The 15,828-nt window shown below is 44.4% G+C and overlaps 1 protein-coding gene across 16 annotated transcripts in view; it reads left to right on the top strand.

The window, feature by feature from the left end:
- LOC106595038 (probable E3 ubiquitin-protein ligase HERC1) overlaps nucleotides 1–15,828 on the top strand; it is a 290,635-nt gene that overhangs the window by 12,907 nt on the left and 261,900 nt on the right. For 14 of the 16 annotated variants that reach the window (XM_045708500.1, XM_045708508.1, XM_045708509.1 and 11 more), the window contains exons 5-11: nucleotides 53–271; nucleotides 2,799–3,110; nucleotides 4,129–4,225; nucleotides 5,926–6,069; nucleotides 6,318–6,445; nucleotides 9,395–9,539; nucleotides 12,777–12,948. In XM_045708500.1, the coding sequence (XP_045564456.1) occupies nucleotides 53–271; nucleotides 2,799–3,110; nucleotides 4,129–4,225; nucleotides 5,926–6,069; nucleotides 6,318–6,445; nucleotides 9,395–9,539; nucleotides 12,777–12,948 (1,217 nt within the window). The remainder of the gene's footprint in view (nucleotides 1–52; nucleotides 272–2,798; nucleotides 3,111–4,128; nucleotides 4,226–5,925; nucleotides 6,070–6,317; nucleotides 6,446–9,394; nucleotides 9,540–12,776; nucleotides 12,949–15,828) is intronic. The other 2 variants (XM_045708507.1, XM_045708515.1) reach the window with 1 other exon arrangement.

Raw genomic sequence — 15,828 nt, 5'->3', positions numbered from 1 at the left:
CGTTTACATGTAAGTAGGTAGCCTTCTCAAGTAAAGCACTATTTCCTCCCAGGTGTGCAGGATGGCATCAGACTACTCCCGTACCTGTGCCAGTCCAGACAGCCTCCAGACCGGCGAGGCTCCCATGGTGTCAGAGACGTGTGAGGTCTATGTCTGGGGCAGCAACAGCTCCCACCAGCTGGTGGAGGGAACACAGGAGAAGATCCTCCAGCCCAAGATGGCACCCAGCTTCGCCGATGCACAGACGGTAAGAGACCACAGGTCTCCAAAGGTGTGTGTGTGTCATTTCCTGTTTTGTCTTTTTTTAAAGCCAGTGGTTCTCAAAGCTCTTCTCGGTGGACCTCCAGACGTTTCGCAATTTTGATTTGGCCCTGAATTAGCTCACCTGATTCATCTAATCAAGAACTTGATGATTAGTTGAATCAGTTGGGTTAGCTCTGAATTAGTTAAAATACATGGAAGGGCTCGGAGGGAGCCCAGAGGTTTGACAACCACTGGTTTATAAGGAAAGCTGATTCCCCTCAGTATTAAGTCTCTTGAGAAGTTAGCTAGTGTAGCCTAGTTCTGAGAGGAGACAGAACTCACTGGAGCATGAAGAGTGGCTTTCATGAATTAAAAAGTTGAGGTGCTTCCCATCTTCTGTTTCCCAATCATGGTCGGTTATTGAAATATTAAATTAAGCTTTGGCGGTATTCGGATTGTCATACCTTCAAGCCGACCTTGTGCCATACGGGGATATTCGGTAATACCGGCAATGAACACAATGGGCACAATTTTCAAACACCACTGAGCTTCTGTAATCCGAAGATTAGCAATGCTAACAAGTACATTTAAAATCTCATAGATAATGTTAACCAAATGCTAACGAGCGCATTGCGAACATTTTAAACAGTATCTGACATAGACAATTTTCAGGACAGACATCCTGGCTTATAAAGTTACGCGAAAATGCTACTCACAGTTTGCTGCACGCACAAAACAAATATTACACAGAAATGTGATGTTCAAAACTAGCATTCACACCCAAAACTTCTGGTGAATTTACTAAATTACTCATGATAAACGTTGACAAAATACATAACAATTATTTTAAGAATTATAGATACAGAACTCCTTTATGCAATCGCTATGTCAGATTTTAAAATAGCTTTTCGGCGAAAGCACATTTTGCAATATTCTGAGTACATAGCTCAGCCATCACAGGCTAGCTATTCAGACACCCGCCAACTTCGGGGCTCACTAAACTCAGAATTACTATTAGAAAAATTGGATTACCTTTGCTGTTCTTCGTCAGAATGCACTCCCAGGACTGCTACTTCCACAACAAATGTTATTTCTGTTCCAAATAATCCATAGTTATGTCCAAATACCTCCGTTTTGTTCGTGCGTTCAGGTCACTATCCAAAGGGTAACGCGCGAGCGCATTTAGAGACAAAAAAATTCAAAATGTTCCTTTACCGTACTTAGAAGCATGTCAAACGCTGTTTAAAATCAATTTTTATGCTATTTTTCTCGTAAAATAGCGATAATATTCCAACCGGACAATGCTGTATTCATTCAAAAAGGAAGAGAAAAAATGTCGAGGTCTCGTGAACGCGCATCTCCAATCTCTCTGTCACCAGGCAGTCCACTGACAAACTGTGCTACCATACTCTGCCCAGAGACAAGAGACTCCTCAATCCGGTTTCTGAAGGCTTTAGAGAGCCAATGGAAGCCTTAGAAAGTGTCACGTAACAGCACAGATACTGTAATTTCGATAGAGATGCAACAGAAGGACTACATTCGCAGACAGGCCACTTCCTGCTTGGAATCTTCTCAGGTTTTTGCCTGCCATATGAGTTCTGTTATACTCACAGACAACATTCAAACAGTGTTAGAAACTTCAGAGTGTTTTCTATCCAAATCTACTAATAATATGCATATTCTCGTTTCTGGGCAAGAGTAGTGACCAGTTTAAATCGGATAAGTTTTTTCATCCGGCCGTGAAAATACTGCCCCCTATAGTGAAGAGGTTATACTGTACTATCGGTATACTGTCCAAGTATAATCGGTGTGAAATGGCTAGCTAGTTATACTGTACTATCGGTATACCGTCTAAGCCTATGTTGAATGTCTTAAACCTGTGTTCCTTAATGCTGGTCCTGGGACCCAAAGGGGTGAACATTTACATGTTCTGCCCTAAGACTACACACCCAATTCCACTAATCAAAGGGTTAATGCTGGGTTGATTAGTGAAATCAGGTGTTTAGTGCTTTAAACTATGAAGTGCATCTTTTGGGTCCCCAGGACCAGGATTAAGAAACAATAGAAGAACCCTTGTCCATCAGAATGACCTTTAACCCCTAGAACCCAGCACCCAGTCCAAGGGGACTTTAGTTAAAACATTCCTGGGGTAAAAAGTGACACTCCAATCAGTTATTGTTGTCCTATAGTTCCATGGTTAAGGAAAACTGTGATTCCCTGAACACTCCAATCAAAAGTTAGGCTGCGTTAATAATCAATGTTTAAAAATGACTTATTTTATATTGTTATGCCAGGGTTAAGGAAAACTGTGATCCCCATAAGCCAGTTATTGTTATCCCAGGGTTAAGGAAAACTGTGATCCCCATAAGCCAGTTATTGTAATCCCAGGGTTAAGGAAAACTGTGATCCCCAGAAACTGTTTGAGCACCTGGTCATAAAAGTGATGTTTAAAAGAGATAAGTGTCCCTGACTGGATCAGAAATCTTCACAGATTATTAGGAAATGCCTATTGACAAGTGTGAATCCTAAACCCTGTGCTTGTCTGTCTGTGTCAGATTGAGGCAGGCCAATATTGCACCTTCGTCATCTCTTCAGACGGCTCTGTCAGAGCCTGTGGTAAAGGCAGCTACGGCAGATTGGGTCTGGGAGACTCCAACAACCAATCAACTCTCAAGAAGCTGACCTTTGAACCTCACCGTGCCATCAAAAAGGTGACGTCTTCGAAGGGTTCGGACGGACACACACTGGCCTTCACCACGGAGGGAGAGGTGTTCAGTTGGGGAGACGGGGACTACGGAAAGTTGGGGCATGGGAACAGCTCCACACAGAAGTACCCCAAACTCATCCAGGGACCTCTGCAGGGAAAGGTAGGACTAGACCACCACAGCCCCTAGACCACCACAGCCCACCACAGCCCCCAGACCACCACAGCCCCTAGACCACCACAGCCCCTAGACCACCACAGCCCCTAGACCACCACAGCCCCCAGACCACCACAGCCCACCACAGCCCCCAGACCACCACAGACCACCACATCCCCTAGACCACCACAGCCCCAGACCACCACAGACCACCACAGCCCCTAGACCACCACAGACCACCACAGCCCCCAGACCACCACAGCCCCCAGACCACCACAGCCCCCAGACCACCACAGACCACCACAGCCCCCAGACCACCACAGCCCCCCACAGACCACCACAGCCCCCAGACCACCACAGTAAACAACTGTTGTTTGTGATGACTTGTTAGCGATAACTCAGTGAAAACATAGTGTTGCTTTACCAATAGAGATGTGTTGAGGGTTATGTAAGGGCTGTAATCCACGAGGGACTATGTGCTCTATAGGAAATCATGAACGACGTGGGAAGGTGGGTTCCACGTTAGTCCATGGAGTCACATTATCTTCCAGAGAACACATTAGAGCCCCTCGTTGGTTACATCCCTTTTATAACCAAGGCTGTAATTTAACACGTTTACAGGTAGAAATGTGTTTATCATACACTGAAGCAGTGGGCAATTTTACAGTAGTTACCACGGCAACCAAACAAACAGACTCGCTAGCTTAGCTAACCAAACCATCAGTCCTAGTTTTGTTATTATGAAAATATAATTCAACACTGCCAATAATTCCACTTTTGCTTTCAAAAGCAGCTGGAACATGTAAGAATGAACTATAGTCATTTAATCATTATAGTCATTTAATTATCCCAGCGTTTATAGGGAAATAATACATGCTCTCCAAAAGCCCTTCCAAGCCAATCAGAAACGGGTTTTCAACAATGCCATGGTATAATAATGTGTGATTTCATTAAACAGGTGTGTTTTAGTGTGCTCCATTTGTCCTCATGTCTCCATCCTGAATCCTGAATGTTGTTGGGGCAGGTGGTGGTGTGTGTATCTGCGGGCTACCGACACAGTGCAGCGGTCAGTGAGGATGGAGAGCTCTACACATGGGGTGAAGGAGACTTCGGGAGATTAGGTAAATATCACTATAATATCACTTTAATAGTGCTAATAGCACTCTGAACATTATCAGCACTCTGAACATTATCAGCACTCTGAACATTATCAGCACTGAACATTATCAGCACTCTGAACATTATCAACACTCTGAACATTATCAGCACTCTGAACATTATCAGCACTTTGAACATTATCAGCACTCTGAACATTATTAACACTCTGTCTGAACATTATCAACACTCTGTCTGAACATTATCAACACTCTGTCTGAACATTATCAACACTCTGAACATGATCAGCACTCTGAACATTATCAGCACTCTGAACATTATCAGCACTCTGAACATTATCAGCACTCTGAACATTATTAACACACTGAACATTATTACCACTGAACACTCTGTACATTATTAACACTGAACATTATTAACACTCTGAACATTATTAACACTCTGAACATTATTAACACTGAACACTCTGAACATTATTAACACTCTGTCTGAACATTATTAACACTCTGTCTGAACATTATTAACACTCTGAACATTATCAGCACTCTGAACATGATCAGCACTCTGAACATTATCAGCACTCTGAACATTATTAACACACTGAACATTATTAACACACTGAACATTATTAACACACTGAACATTATTAACACTGAACATTATCAGCACTCTGAACATTATCAGCACTCTGAACATTATTCACACTCTGAACATTATTCACACTCTGAACATTATTCACACTGAACACTCTGAACATTATTAACACTGAACATTATTAACGCTCAACATTTAACGCTCAACATTTAACGCTCAACATTTAACGCTCAACATTTAACACTCAACATTTAACGCTCAACATTATTAACACTGAACACTCTGAACATTATTAACACTGAACACTCTGAACATTATTAACACTCTGAACATTATTAACACTCTGAACATTTAACACTGAACATTATTAACACTCTGAACATGATCAGCACTCTGAACATAATCAGCACTCTGAACATTATCAGCACTCTGAACATTATCAGCACTCTGAACATTATCAGCACTCTGAACATTATCAGCACTCTGAACATTATTCACACTCTGAACATTATTCACACTCTGAACATTATTCACACTGAACACTCTGAACATTATTAACACTGAACATTATTAGCGCTCAACATTTAACGCTCAACATTTAACGCTCAACATTTAACGCTCAACATTTAACACTCAACATTATTAACACTGAACACTCTGAACATTATTAACACTGAACACTCTGAACATTATTAACACTCTAAACATTATTAACACTCTGAACATTTAACACTGAACATTATTAACACTGAACATGATCAGCACTCTGAACATAATGAGCACTCTGAACATTATCAGCACTCTGAACATTATCAACACTCTGAACATTATCAACACTCTGAACATTATCAGCACTCTGAACATTATCAGCACTCTGAACATGATTAACACTCTGAACATGATTCACACTGAACATTTAACACTGAACATTATTAACACTCTGAACATTATTAACACTCTGAACATTATTAACACTCTGAACATTATTAACACTGAACATTATTAACACTGAACATTATTATAATATATTTCTCCTCTGTCTGGTTGATAATATATTTCTCCACTGTATGGTGTCTTGACATATCTCTCCTCTCTGTGTTTTGCTGTGCAGGTCACGGAGACAGCAACAGCAGAAACATTCCTACTCTGGTTAAAGACATCAGCAACGTAGGAGAGGTGTCTTGTGGGAGTTCTCACACCATAGCTTTGTCAAAAGATGGCCGCACCGTGTGGTCCTTCGGAGGGGGAGACAATGGTGGGTCGAGGCTCCGGACGCAAGACTGGAATCCATCGGCTGTTTTTATATTAACGTCATTATGTTTAAACTATCAATATATCTCTAAATGTCGACATATATATGGAAATATAAAAGCTAATATAAATCAATAAATATAATGTATTGTGTAATTCTGTCTTCATATTGAAGAATGGGTTTTACATCAATAATATGATTGGTAATATATCTGTAAATGTCTCTAAATGTGTCATTTGTCTGTCCTGCAGGGAAACTGGGACATGGAGACACAAACCGTGTCTATAAACCCAAAGTAGTGGAGGCCTTGCAGGGGATGTTCATAAGGAAAGTGTGTGCTGGAAGCCAGTCCTCCCTGGCCCTAACCTCCACTGGACAGGTACGACTGACTGTTTACTGACTGTTTTACACTTTACAAACGGGAGGGAGGAATCTGGAACATTTGCAACTTAAATCTTTCAGGGAACTCATTTTCAGTTGTCTCTTGTAAAATAGTATTTTTTTTAACCTAAAGGGAGGGATGGTATCCTGGTTAAATACAAGTTAAATGAACTGTTTTGCACAGGGATGGTTCACCACAACATCAACAACATCGACAGACGATGCCTTGGGGATAAAAACACTGGCTGTGGCTTGGGAGGCATAGCGGGTTTGATCTTGGAATTCTGCTAGTCAACGATTCAAGAAATTCTTTCATTTGTCAATACACAGAAGACTGTTTTGTTGATATAATCTCTCCCTGGTTGTGTGGAGTGTTGATGTTTTCACTTATATTACATTTCCAGTAGCAATGATCTCTGGTACTGTGTGTCTGTGTAACGGCTGTCGAATGGATTAGACCAAGGCGCAGCGGGTTGCGTGCTCATTATATTTTATTTATAAAGTGAACACGAAAAAACAATAAACAAACAACGACAGTAAGACAGTTTCGCAGGCTAAACAACAGCAATGCAAAAAAACAACTACCCACAACGAGACAAGTGAAAACAAGCTCCCTAAGTATGACTCTCAATCAGAAACAACGATGTACAGCTGTTCCTGATTGAGAGCCACACCAGGCCAACACAGAAATACACAACATACACCAAAAACCCCGGAACACATAAATACAACACCCCTTTACATACACATAACCCCCGAACCACAAAAACAAATACCCCCTGCCACGTCCTGACCAAACTACAATAACCAATAACCCCTTTTACTGGTCAGAACGTGACAGTCTGGTCATAGTAAGAAACACAACTTCTGTTATTCACATTATGTTTCTCACTGTGTGACTGTAACCAGGATGTTAAAATAAGTACTTATCACAAGGTGTTTTTATATGTTTACATACAGTTCCCTTTAGTCCAACTGACAATACTATCAAAGATTTTTACAACTAAACCAAGATAGACCACAGCCTGTCGTTTCCAATGGGAACAAATGAGTCATAGTGGGCAGAACAAGCAAGGAGGTGGGCAGAGCCAATCACGAGATAGGGAGATTCTATTGGCTCATTCTAGCATGAATCTGCATAATTATTTCCTTTAGCGCACACCTCCTCTGTAAAGTGCATTTGTGCTATAACTCAATTTGCCTTTCAGTCCTTCTAAACAACGCCATTTAAAAAATACTTTTGCAAAGGGTAAAGTCTACAAAACTTAGTCCACTCTGTTCATAACAGATTTTAGTTTTGGGAACAGAACTGTATTGACATCAAATGTTTAATCGATGAGAAAATGAGCAGAATGTCTGCCAAAATCCATCTTGTTCCATCTTCTCCCACTGCCAGCCAGTGGTCTTCCTGTCACTACCATAGTGAGTGGAAACGCCAAGCAGCTGCTTCACATTTATACATGCAGTGAAATATCTGTCTCATTGTTCTATTGATACTGTCTGCAAGTAACTTCCTGTTGCAATGTCTGGTTCCAGATATATTTGACATGGTAATAACCATAGGAGTTGGCAAGACTGTACAAACAGATCTGGGACCAGGCTACTTTATAAATGCAGACCCTTTAATCCAGTTATAGTAACTGGTCCTGTGTTGTCCTGTGTTGTAGTAACTGGTCCTGTGTTGTAGTAACTGGTCCTGTGTTGTCCTGTGTTGTAGTAACTGGTCCTGTGTTGTAGTAACTGGTCCTGTGTTGTAGTAACTGGTATTGTGTTGTCCTGTGTTGTAGTAACTGGTCCTGTGTTGTCCTGTGTTGTAGTAACTGGTCCTGTGTTGTCCTGTGTTGTAGTAACTGGTCTTGTGTTGTCCTGTGTTGTAGTAACTGGTCCTGTGTTGTCCTGTGTTGTAGTAACTGGTCCTGTGTTGTAGTAACTGGTCCTGTGTTGTAGTAACTGGTCCTGTGTTGTCCTGTGTTGTCCTGTGTTGTAGTAACTGGTATTGTGTTGTAGTAACTGGTCCTGTGTTGTCCTGTGTTGTAGTAACTGGTCCTGTGTTGTCCTGTGTTGTAGTAACTGGTCCTGTGTTGTAGTAACTGGTCCTGTGTTGTAGTAACTGGTCCTGTGTTGTCCTGTGTTGTAGTAACTGGTCCTGTGTTGTCCTGTGTTGTAGTAACTGGTCCTGTGTTGTCCTGTGTTGTAGTAACTGGTCCTGTGTTGTCCTGTGTTGTAGTAACTGGTCTTGTGTTGTCCTGTGTTGTAGTAACTGGTCCTGTGTTGTCCTGTGTTGTAGTAACTGGCCCTGTGTTGTCCTGTGTTGTAGTAACTGGTCCTGTGTTATAGTAACTGGTCCTGTGTTGCCCTGTGTTGTAGTAACTGGTCCTGTGTGGTCCTGTGTTGTCCTGTGTTGTAGTAACTGGTCCTGTGTTGTCCTGTGTTGTAGTAACTGGTCCTGTGTTGTAGTAACTGGTCCTGTGTTGTAGTAACTGGTCCTGTGTTGTCCTGTGTTGTCCTGTGTTGTAGTAACTGGTATTGTGTTGTAGTAACTGGTCCTGTGTTGTCCTGTGTTGTAGTAACTGGTCCTGTGTTGTCCTGTGTTGTAGTAACTGGTCCTGTGTTGTAGTAACTGGTCCTGTGTTGTCCTGTGTTGTAGTAACTGGTCCTGTGTTGTAGTAACTGGTCCTGTGTTGTCCTGTGTTGTAGTAACTAGTCCTGTGTTGTAGTAACTGGTCCTGTGTGGTCCTGTGTTGTAGTAACTGGTCCTGTGTTGTCCTGTGTTGTAGTAACTGGTCCTGTGTTGTAGTAACTGGTCCTGTGTTGTCCTGTGTTGTAGTAACTGGTCCTGTGTGGTCCTGTGTTGTAGTAACTGGTCCTGTGTTGTCCTGTGTTGTAGTAACTGGTCCTGTGTTGTCCTGTGTTGTAGTAACTGGTCCTGTGTTGTCCTGTGTTCCAGGTGTATGCCTGGGGCTGCGGGGCCTGCCTGGGCTGTGGCTCCTCTGAAGCCACTGCTCTGAGACCCAAGCTGGTTGAGGAGTTGACAGCGACCAGGGTGGTAGACCTGTCCATAGGAGACAGCCACTGTCTAGCTCTCTCACACGGTAAAACAACCCTTTTTTTTAAAAATATGATTATTTTAAATCTATGATGTAAGTATTTTGCATGTTTATTGTTTAGAGCGAGACAGAGGTAGAAGGTAGTAGAGAGAGTGCTGAAAGAGAGAGCCAGTAGCTTGGACCACTAGACCACCCCAGGCAATATAGGGTTATTTATTAAGGATTTGTCCAGTTTATTGGACAGAGACAGAGAGACAGGAAAGGATTTGTCCAGTTTATTGGACAGAGACGGTGCAGAGAGACAGGAAAGGATTTGTCCAGTTTATTGGACAGAGACAGTGCAGAGAGACAGGAAAGGATTTGTCCAGTTTATTGGACAGAGACGGTGCAGAGAGACAGGAAAGGATTTGTCCAGTTTATTGGACAGAGACAGTGCAGAGAGACAGGAAAGGATTTGTCCAGTTTATTGGACAGAGACGGTGCAGAGAGACAGGAAAGGATTTGTCCAGTTTATTGGACAGAGACGGTGCAGAGAGACAGGAAAGGATTTGTCCAGTTTATTGGACAGAGACAGTGCAGAGAGACAGGAAAGGATTTGTCCAGTTTATTGGACGGAGACAGTGCAGAGAGACAGGACAATAAGGAGGATAGTTTACTAGACAGACGAGGGCTGGATTCTAACCGACGTCAGCACAGGCAGGCAGCAGCAGTAACCACCAGCCCAGGCCACAGTAAAACAGCAGCAGTAACCACCAGCCCAGGCCACAGTAAAACAGCAGCAGTAACCACCAGCCCAGCCCAGGCCACAGTAAAACAGCAGCAGTAACCACGAGCCCAGCCGAGGCCACAGTAAAACAGCAGCAGTAACCACCAGCCCAGCCCAGGCCACAGTAAAACAGCAGCAGTAACCACCAGCCCAGGCCACAGTAAAACAGCAGCAGTAACCACCAGCCCAGCCCAGGCCACAGTAAAACAGCAGCAGTAACCTCCAGCCCAGCCCAGGCCACAGTAAAACAGCAGCAGTAACCACCAGCCCAGCCCAGGCCACAGTAAAACAGCAGCAGTAACCTCCAGCCCAGCCCAGGCCACAGTAAAACAGCAGCAGTAACCACCAGCCCAGGCCAGGCCACAGTAAAACAGCAGCAGTAACCTCCAGCCCAGCCCAGGCCACAGTAAAACAGCAGCAGTAACCACCAGCCCAGGCCACAGTAAAACAGCAGCAGTAACCACCAGCCCAGCCCAGGCCACAGTAAAACAGCAGCCTTTAACCACCAGCCCAGGCCACAGTAAAACAGCAGCAGTAACCACCAGCCCAGCCCAGCCCAGGCCACAGTAAAACAGCAGCAGTGACCACCAGCCCAGGCCAGGCCACAGTAAAACAGCAGCCTTTAACCACCAGCCCAGCCCAGGCCACAGTAAAACAGCAGCCTTTAACCACCAGCCCAGCCCAGGCCACAGTAAAACAGCAGCAGTAACCACCAGCCCAGCCCAGGCCACAGTAAAACAGCAGCAGTAACCACCAGCCCAGCCCAGGCCACAGTAAAACAGCAGCAGTAACCACCAGCCCAGGCCACAGTAAAACAGCAGCAGTAACCTCCAGCCCAGGCCAGGCCACAGTAAAACAGCAGCAGTAACCACCAGCCCAGCCCAGGCCACAGTAAAACAGCAGCAGTAACCTCCAGCCCAGGCCACAGTAAAACAGCAGCAGTAACCACCAGCCCAGCCCAGGCCACAGTAAAACAGCAGCAGTAACCACCAGCCCAGCCCAGGCCACAGTAAAACAGCAGCAGTAACCACCAGCCCAGGCCACAGTAAAACAGCAGCCTTTAACCACCAGTTAAACACAGTACCAGGAGAGAGCTAGATATGGGCTAGTATTGACTTATCCTGTTTCAACAGTTTACTAGAGATTCTCTTGTTTATCTCTGAAGTTCAAACAGGATAAGTCATATATTCTCTTGTTTCTAAAAGGGGAGATTCTTATGACCCCATACAATGCAAGTACACATTTCACCACTTCTTAATCTCACTTTTTAATTTCACTTCTTAATCTCACTTTTTAATTTCACTTCTTAATCTCACTTTTTAATTTCATTTCTTAATCTCACTTTTTAATTTCACTTCTTAGTCTCACTTTTTTAATTTCACTTCTTAGTCTCACTTCTTAATGGGGTGGCAGGTAGCCTAGTGGTCAGGGCGTTGGGCCAGTAACCAGCAGGTAGCCTAGTGGTTAGAGTGTTGGGCCAGTAACCAGCAGGTAGCCTAGTGGTTAGAGCGTTGGGCCAGTAACCAGCAGGTAGCCTAGTAGTTAGAGCGTTGGGCCAGTAACCAGCAGGTAGCCTAGTAGTTAGAGTGTTGGACCAGTAACCAGCAGGTAGCCTAGTGGTTAGAGCGTTGGACTAGTAACCAGCAGGTAGTCTAGTGGTTAGAGCGTTGGGCCAGTAACCAGCAGGTAGCCTAGTGGTTAGAGCGTTGGGACAGTAACCAGCAGGTAGCCTAGTGGTTAGAGTGTTGGGCCAGTAACCAGCAGGTAGCCTAGTGGTTAGAGCGTTGGGCCAGTAACCAGCAGGTAGCCTAGTGGTTAGAGCGTTGGACCAGTAACCAGCAGGTAGCCTAGTGGTTAGAGCGTTGGGCCAGTAACCAGCAGGTAGCCTAGTGGTTAGAGCGTTGAGCCAGTAACCAGCAGGTAGCCTAGTGGTTAGAGCGTTGGACTAGTAACCAGCAGGTAGACTAGTGGTTAGAGCGTTGGACTAGTAACCAGCAGGTAGCCTAGTGGTTAGAGCGTTGGACTAGTAACCAGCAGGTAGCCTAGTGGTTAGAGCGTTGGACTAGTAACCAGCAGGTAGCCTAGTGGTTAGAGCGTTGGGCCAGTAACCAGCAGGTAGCCTAGTGGTTAGAGCGTTGGACTAGTAACCAGCAGGTAGCCTAGTGGTTAGAGTGTTGGACCAGTAACCAGCAGGTAGCCTAGTGGTTAGAGCGTTGGGACAGTAACCAGCAGGTAGCCTAGTGGTTAGAGCGTTGGACTAGTAACCGAAAGGTTGCAAGATCGTAATCCCTGAGCTGACAAGGTAAAAATCTGTCATTCTGCCCCCTGAACAAGGCAGTTAACCCACTGTTCCCCGGTAGGCCATCATTGAAAATAAGAATATGTTCTTAACTGACTAGTTAAATAAAGATAAAATAAATAATCTCATCATAACATCCCAAGATGTTCCTGTGATGGATGATTAAATCGACTGATATCTGTTTTTCCTCTCATCTCTCTCTCTCTCCTCCACCTAGACAATGAGGTGTATGCGTGGGGTAACAACTCCATGGGTCAGTGTGGCCAGGGTAACTCTACTGGTCCCATCACCAAGCCTAAGAAGGTGGTTGGTCTGGACGGTGTGGTCATCCAACAGATCTCAGCTGGTACCTCCCACAGCCTGGCATGGACCGCTCTGCCCAGGGACAGGTTGGTCCTGCTACCGGAACGCATAGAAATATAGCATGTAGAAGAGACATGATGCCCAGGGACAGGTCAGTATAGAAATATAGCATGTAGAAGAGACATGATGCCCAGAGACAGGTCAGTATATAAATATAGCATGTAGAAGAGACATGATGCCCAGAGACAGGTCAGTATAGAAATATAGCATGTAGAAGAGACATGATGCCCAGAGACAGGTCAGTATATAAATATAGCATGTAGAAGAGACATGATGCCCAGAGACAGGTCAGTATATAAATATAGCATGTAGAAGAGACATGATGCCCAGAGACAGGTCAGTATAGAAATATAGCATGTAGAAGAGACATGATGCCCAGAGACAGGTCAGTATAGAAATATAGCATGTAGAAGAGACATGATGCCCAGAGACAGGTCAGTATATAAATATAGCATTTAGAAGAGACATGATGCCCAGAGACAGGTCAGTATAGAAATATAGCATGTAGAAGAGACATGATGCCCAGAGACAGGTCAGTATATAAATATAGCATGTAGAAGAGACATGATGCCCAGAGACAGGTCAGTATAGAAATATAGCATGTAGAAGAGACATGATGCCCAGAGACAGGTCAGTATTGAAATATAGCATTTAGAAGAGACACGATGCCCAGAGACAGGTCAGTATAGAAATATAGCATGTAGAAGAGACATGATGCCCAGAGACAGGTCAGTATATAAATATAGCATGTAGAAGACGCAGCCTGGCATGGACCGTTCTGCCCAGGGACAGGTACAGAACCATGGTCTTCTGAGGTCTGCCTTCAGTAGGGCACAACGTTGTGGAACACTCTGACATGTAGAGTCAGGAGAAGGGAAGCATGTCAGAACACACTGACATGTAGAGTCAGGAGAAGGGAAGCATGTCAGAACACACTGACATGTAGAGTCAGGAGAAGGGAAGCATGTCAGAACACTGACATGTAGAGTAAGGAGAAGGGAAGCATGTCAGAACACTCTGACATGTAGAGTCAGGAGAAGGGAAGCATGTCAGAACACTGACATGTAGAGTCAGGAGAAGGGAAGCATGTCAGAACACACTGACATGTAGAGTCAGGAGAAGGGAAGCATGTCAGAACACACTGACATGTAGAGTCAGGAGAAGGGAAGCATGTCAGAACACTGACATGTAGAGTAAGGAGAAGGGAAGCATGTCAGAACACACTGACATGTAGAGTCAGGAGAAGGGAAGCATGTCAGAACACTCTGACATGTAGAGTCAGGAGAAGGGAAGCATGTCAGAACACACTGACATGTAGAGTCAGGAGAAGGGAAGCATGTCAGAACACTCTGACATGTAGAGTCAGGAGAAGGGAAGCATGTCAGAACACACTGCATGTAGAGTAAGGAGAAGGGAAGCATGTCAGAACACTGACATGTAGAGTAAGGAGAAGGGAAGCATGTCAGAACACACTGACATGTAGAGTCAGGAGAAGGGAAGCATGTCAGAACACACACTGACATGTAGAGTAAGGAGAAGGGAAGCATGTCAGAACACTCTGACATGTAGAGTCAGGAGAAGGGAAGCATGTCAGAACACTGACATGTAGAGTCAGGAGAAGGGAAGCATGTCAGAACACTCTGACATGTAGAGTCAGGAGAAGGGAAGCATGTCAGAACACACACTGACATGTAGAGTCAGGAGAAGGGAAGCATGTCAGAACACACTGACATGTAGAGTCAGGAGAAGGGAAGCATGTCAGAACACTCTGACATGTAGAGTCAGGAGAAGGGAAGCATGTCAGAACACTCTGACATGTAGAGTCAGGAGAAGGGAAGCATGTCAGAACACTCTGACATGTAGAGTAAGGAGAAGGGAAGCATGTCAGAACACACTCTGACATGTAGAGTAAGGAGAAGGGAAGCATGTCAGAACACACTCTGACATGTAGAGTCAGGAGAAGGGAAGCATGTCAGAACACACTGACATGTAGAGTCAGGAGAAGGGAAGCATGTCAGAACACTGACATGTAGAGTCAGGAGAAGGGAAGCATGTCAGAACACACTGACATGTAGAGTCAGGAGAAGGGAAGCATGTCAGAACACACTGACATGTAGAGTAAGGAGAAGGGAAGCATGTCAGAACACACTGACATGTAGAGTCAGGAGAAGGGAAGCATGTCAGAACACTCTGACATGTAGAGTCAGGAGAAGGGAAGCATGTCAGAACACACTGACATGTAGAGTCAGGAGAAGGGAAGCATGTCAGAACACACTGACATGTAGAGTCAGGAGAAGGGAAGCATGTCAGAACACTCTGACATGTAGAGTCAGGAGAAGGGAAGCATGTCAGAACACACTGACATGTAGAGTAAGGAGAAGGGAAGCATGTCAGAACACACTCTGACATGTAGAGTCAGGAGAAGGGAAGCATGTCAGAACACTCTGACATGTAGAGTCAGGAGAAGGGAAGCATGTCAGAACACACTGACATGTAGAGTCAGGAGAAGGGAAGCATGTCAGAACACTCTGACATGTAGAGTCAGGAGAAGGGAAGCATGTCAGAACACACTGACATGTAGAGTCAGGAGAAGGGAAGCATGTCAGAACACTGACATGTAGAGTCAGGAGAAGGGAAGCATGTCAGAACACTCTGACATGTAGAGTCAGGAGAAGGGAAGCATGTCAGAACACACTCTGACATGTAGAGTCAGGAGAAGGGAAGCATGTCAGAACACACTGACATGTAGAGTCAGGAGAAGGGAAGCATGTCAGAACACTGACATGTAGAGTCAGGAGAAGGGAAGCATGTCAGAACACTCTGACATATAGAGTAAGGAGAAGGGAAGCATGTCAGAACACACTCTGACATGTAGAGTAAGGAGAAGGGAAGCATGTCAGAACACA

This window comes from Salmo salar, chromosome ssa26 (genome assembly GCF_905237065.1).
Source record: "Salmo salar chromosome ssa26, Ssal_v3.1, whole genome shotgun sequence".
Taxonomy (NCBI): domain Eukaryota; kingdom Metazoa; phylum Chordata; class Actinopteri; order Salmoniformes; family Salmonidae; genus Salmo; species Salmo salar.
Note: the sequence above shows the minus strand (reverse complement) of the source record. Positions and strands in the feature narration are given on the sequence as shown.